The 5724-nt window shown below is 37.6% G+C and overlaps 1 protein-coding gene across 1 annotated transcript; it reads left to right on the top strand.

Annotated features, from left to right (window-relative positions):
* The first annotated feature begins 28 nt into the window (after positions 1-28).
* On the top strand, positions 29-2240 carry mod (modulo). The gene is made up of 4 exons (XM_018017360.2): positions 29-307; positions 378-735; positions 819-1556; positions 1619-2240. The coding sequence occupies exons 1-4, from the start codon at positions 134-136 to the stop codon at positions 1948-1950; spliced, it is 1602 nt and encodes a 533-aa protein (XP_017872849.1). The 5' UTR covers positions 29-133; the 3' UTR covers positions 1951-2240.
* Positions 2241-5724: the final 3484 nt, after the last annotated feature.

Consider the following 5724-nt stretch of genomic DNA (forward strand, 5'->3'; position numbering starts at 1 on the left):
GATAAATACACGTTTTTTCCTTTAATCGCGACGGTCACACTCTTTCTCCATTCTTTTCCACGTGCATTTGAGCATACCGAAGCACGCGTTTTTCAGAGTTTCCCGGTTATACTAGTGAAATAATCCACAAAAAATGGCACAAAAGAAAGTGAGTACCAAGAAGGCTGCTGGCAATAACAAGCGCGGACCAAAATCAAAGAAGGTTGAAGAGGAGAAGCCCGAAGTGAAAGTAGAGGCCAACGAAGAAGACTCCGATGCCGAGGAGGAGCAGAATGGTGTAAACTCTGACGATGACAGCGATGCTGAGGTGTGTATTAAGCTGAAAATATAATTCGAGCAATCCAATAGCAACACCATGTGTTCGTAACTTTTCCTAGGCTAATGATGCAGCAGATTTGGTAGACTCTGAGGCTGAGGAAGTCGAAGATGATGATGATGAAGATGAGGATGATGAGGATGAGGATGACGACCAGGATCAGGAAGATGAGGACGAAGACGAGAATGAAACTGAACCTGGCGAGATATCAAAGGTCTCGAAATCAGCCGCCGAATCTGATGATGATGACAACGTTCAGGAAGCCGATTCTGACGAAGAACCCGATGAAGAGCCAATTGACAGCGAGAAAAATAAAGCATATGGAGCCAAGAAAACTGGAATTCCGAAAATTACTATCGGTCGCATTCCACCCGGAACACCCAGCGAACAAATCCTCTTCGTTCGCGGACTTCCAACTGGTAGGTGAAAAATATGCGTGCGCTTATTAAATAACATCAAATTGTATTGTATCTTTGGATTATAATATGCTATACTTTTTCAGAATACAAGCACATAGACTTGGTTGAATTGTTTGCCAAATTCGGTCCGATTGCCGTTATAAATAGGATCAAGTCAAAAGCTGGCGGCAACAACGTAGCCATTGCTTTTGAGTCTCCCGAATCTGTTCAGGCAGCTCTTGCTGCCAAGGAGAAGGCTTTGACGCTCAATGGACAAGTCCTGACTGTGTCTCAAGCGTATAATAAGAACGAGCTCAATGAGCGCACGGTTGTCGTGGGATTGATTGGAGCGACTGTTACTAGGGAACAAATTATTGCACATTTCCAGGGCTGCGGGGAAATTGAAACTGTTAACTTCTCCAATAATCGCGCATTGCCTAGCGCATATGTGCGTTTCGCATCGGTCAGCTCTGTGCCTAAAGCCTTAAAATTGCAGGACAGCAAATTGAACAATCGTTTCATAACGGTTCGTCAGGAGGCACAGAAAAACAAATCTATAAAAAGTCCAGCATGCACATTGACCCTTATGAATACTGGCAATCATGAATCCTACAAAACCGAATCCATCGAGAAGATCTTCAAGAAGCATGGCGAGATTGTCGACATTGATACGGTATGCACACGTACGATTCTGGCTTTTGTTACATACAAGACAGCCGAACAGGCCGAAAAGGCGCAGAAGAATCTAAACGGCAAAAAAGTGAACGATCTGGATATTAAATTGGAGTCCTTCCAATACAGCTCCTCGCCCCGCTCAATTGTTGTGACAAATGTGGCTCCAGGTACGTCCAGGTCACATTTTTGCTTATCACTTACCAATTCTAAATTAATTTATTGTCTTTAGGTGTCGAAGAGCAGCACCTAAATGAAATCTTTTCAGAAGCTGGAGAAATCGAGAGCATCAAAATGCTGCCCTACAGGGCAGTTATTAAATTCAGCAGTGAGGATGGCTTCTGCAAATCCTTCCTGTTTAATGAGCGTCTAGTGCAGGGCCAACCAATTTTCTTGGAGCCAAATTCAATTCTAAAGATGAGATTGCTCAAGAAGAAGTACCACGGAAAGCCTGGCTATAACAGCAACAATAACATTACAAACCCGAGCAAGCCTTTCAACAAGCGCCCAGCACAGGAGAATGGTGCCCCGCCAAAACATTTCAAGAAGGCCAGGAATTTCTAATTTGTGTTTAGCCGTCTAGCATCCCTAGTCTTAAGTTTGATTTTAGTTTTATAAGCTGGCAATAATAGGAGGTGTCTACGCCGCCTATTCAAGATTTGTGTTTTTGAATACTTTATGGCATACTAATAAAGTCGAGTATAGCTAATTGGTAATATTTGCCGGCAAACGCGCCTTTGCCCAACAATTTGTGCGCCACCTTAACGGGCGGCGACTCGGCCCAAAAATGCAAAACCTGTAAGACCCAACGAGAAATAAATTGCAAATTTCCAACACGTACAACAAAACAAAAACCTGAATGTCAATGTGTTCGCTTATGTGTTTCGAGTGTTTGTGCTTAACCACTTTGAGTGCCTACCTCCTGCTGCCTGATGCCGGCTCCCATTGCCACATGATTCATTACACTTTGCGCACGCTGTCGTCGCTCGAGACGCGGGTGATTCATGCTAGCCCAACTCAGCCAATTTCACACGCAACCACACTTCATTTCTCCCTTTCTCCAAATGGCTTGGCGGCGCTCCCATTGCACCGCTGTCGTTGTCCTCGTTCTCGCCATCGTCATCGTCCTCGCATCTTGGCTCATTGCGAACCCATCCTCCACTTGGCTCACTGCAAATTAACACAAGGGGTCAGCAATGGGGCGCGGCTGAGTCACATAGAGAGACCAAGCGCTGTTCAGAGTGCCGCTCCTTGCAGCTAGCTGTGGCGATGATAACAAAAATGCGCCACCAGCCTCATGAACTAATAGCACTAACTTACTTAGTTAATTATTTAAAATACTTACGTGTGCAGCCAGCTGGGAATGGGCAACAATTTGTCATTTCATTATAATTTTTTACTTTTGACCAGGCTCTATGTGTGATGGCTACAATAATCTGATTAAAGTCTTTTAGATGCTTATAGATATGTGCATATCTTAGTCCTGATCTTATAAAGTTCTTAATTCGTGATCGAATTAGGTATTTAAAATTTTTTATTTTCCCAACTGAAATCTTGTTATGTACTTACATCAAAGTTTAATAATAATAATAATATTTTATTCATCTAAATCGGTCGACAATATTATATACCTTCATTAACATTCATAGTATCATTCTTGCTTATAATCCAGCAAATATAAATTCGAGAAAAATATGAATTGCTTTTAATTAACCACATCCTAATCAAGGCGCACTCTATAGTAGCACGCAAATTATGATTCACGAAATGAATGTTATACTAACAGGCTATTCATTTTATACATATTTATTAATATTGGTTTAAATTGTGTTAATAAATATGGACACCTTCTCATTTTTAATGTGCTCAGGCTATAAATCTCGGTAGTATGTAACTAAAACAGCCATTCATTTTAGAGAGTAAGAAAGCGGTATTACTTACATTGCAGCCAGGTGGTACCAACGGCAGAATACTCATTCAACACTCTATAAATAAGCAGCGAGATACGGCAACTACAATTTCCAGATTTGACACGCCCATTGTAGGTGTATCGAGTAATTCTCAAAACCAGTCAAAAGTTATTAGTGAAAACTATTTATAGTGAAAAATCTTTGTTGTATATATTAATTTGTATACTCCTTGATAATATTACTCCTGAAAATCCAAAATTTTTAACTTCATATAAAATTCCGAAGTGCTGACTTTTAAATTAGTTATCCTCATGAAAAGGTTATTCAGGTCAGTTATATAATTAAGTTAAGCATTTAATCAGGCATGCAATTAAGACTAATTAGAAAGATAAAGTAGATTTAATAGGCAGCAACTAGACAAAATTTGCATAAGGCCCTTAAGCCCTTAGGCCCTTAATGCTTACGCAAATTTGAATTCCCAAACGCCGTGTCAAAGCTGCATAATATTATGGAGTATATTTAATGTTCTGTAACATGAGGAATTTATTTCAACTAAGAACTTAGAAGTTGAAATTTGACACAAATCGAAATGCTGTTTGGATATATTTAACTCTTATTTAGCCCTTCCACATTTTGGTATATACCCTATCAATAAAAGATCATAAAACTGAAGAGCGTAAGTAGAGGGTAAAATAAACCCTATGTATTATGGGGTAATGGCTTACCCAGTTTGATGGGTTCAGGTTAATATAAAAATAATAATTTCATTTTAATTTCTATAGCGCTAAATCGATATTACTTCACTTCAAATTCCAATCCTCTTATTTTTAATCTTTGAGGAATATCTTTTTTATTGTTAAGACCTTGTTGTTATCCGTTTTGAATGAAGCAGGTTAAAATGCTTTATAAACGTTTATGAAAGTTTAACCATAGATCATCTCGAGTGTCGGCCATGAAATGGCATTCTGGATTCAGCTTCAAAGACAGCATATCCTTAGTGCAGTCCAACTTCTATTTAGTAGCACAAATTAAATATAATTAAATATTAATATATATAATTAATATAATGCTATAGCTAAACTCTACCCAAATCCCGCAAGAAAATATCAGTTTTGAACTTTAGTTGATTTTGTATATTTAACATTTATTAGTAATAAATTGTTGTTTTTGTAATATCGGTTCGATTCCAAATTGGTTTATCCATTTGCTGCTACACGTTCACAATATGTACTTGTTGACTTGATATTTGATGTACGAGTATGTATGTATGTATGTAATGTAATGTGCCATAGTTATAGGCATGCAATGTATCTATGTATGTAGGTGAATGTAGTATCAGTTAATGCGCTTCTCTTGTATATTTTGATAATATGTTTTAATGTATATTGATAATAATAGTATTTCTGTTGTTATCAACTTGTTGATAATACATTTAAATATATATTTATTTTTAATGGATAATATTTAGAGCTACGTATATAAGTCGTTCTTTTTTATTTTTCTTTCAGTTTGTCTGCAACCCAGTTAGTATAAATGCTTCAAAAATGCTGATTCGTTTTGATATCGTCTGGCAAACAATCAGACAGCTAACGGTAAACGGGCCCAGACACAGCGACCCTGCCCCAAAGCCCGATGCAAAACGGCAACGGCAACGGCAACTATTGGCCCAGTGAATAAATCACATGGATCAGTCTCTCTCTCTGAACTTGACGGGACTTGAGTCAGTGCTAAGTCAAGCTTAACAAATTACGGCCGTGAATGTTGGTAGGGTTTTGTTGTTGTCTTGCTTTGTCGGGGGGTTTTCAATGAAGAGTGGGCTGGGCGGGGCAGGGCGTTCGGTCTACAACTCTATAACTCATTTAATTTTTTCTTAAGTTTTTTTTTTTTGTTTTCAATTTTCCTTTCAACTTATTTGTTGTCCATATTTGTATTTAGCAATAAATGTAATTATAATTTAGCTTACGCTTTAGACTTAGCAATTTAGTTATAATAAGGCAAACGAAAGTGAAGGGCACTGGGGCGGGACCTATGCAAACCATAACGCAAATTGAATAAATACGATTATTAACTATTTAAGTAGATGTATGTTTGTATATATAGCAATCGGAGCGCGTCAGGCATGCGTACGTAAATGTAAATGTAAATTTCATTTATATATATCTATATAAAGTAAATATAGACCAACTTTCAAATCTAGCAACTTAATAATCTAATAATCTTTTAAAACTTTTACAAAAAAGCAGGCAAAATTGGTATCTCAATGCATATTATAAGTACGTACAATAAATTCGAATCGTTGACGCTTTTTTGGTAACTCTCTCTCCTCTCAATCTCTATCAACTCTATCAGGGATTTAAAGCACTTTCTTTGCAAATAAAAATAAATAATAGAAAACAAAATAAATGTAAATAAAACAAAATAAAAAGAA

This window comes from Drosophila arizonae, chromosome 2, assembly GCF_054131065.1.
Source record: "Drosophila arizonae isolate 15081-1271.41 chromosome 2, UAZ_ARI_1.0, whole genome shotgun sequence".
NCBI lineage: Eukaryota > Metazoa > Arthropoda > Insecta > Diptera > Drosophilidae > Drosophila > Drosophila arizonae.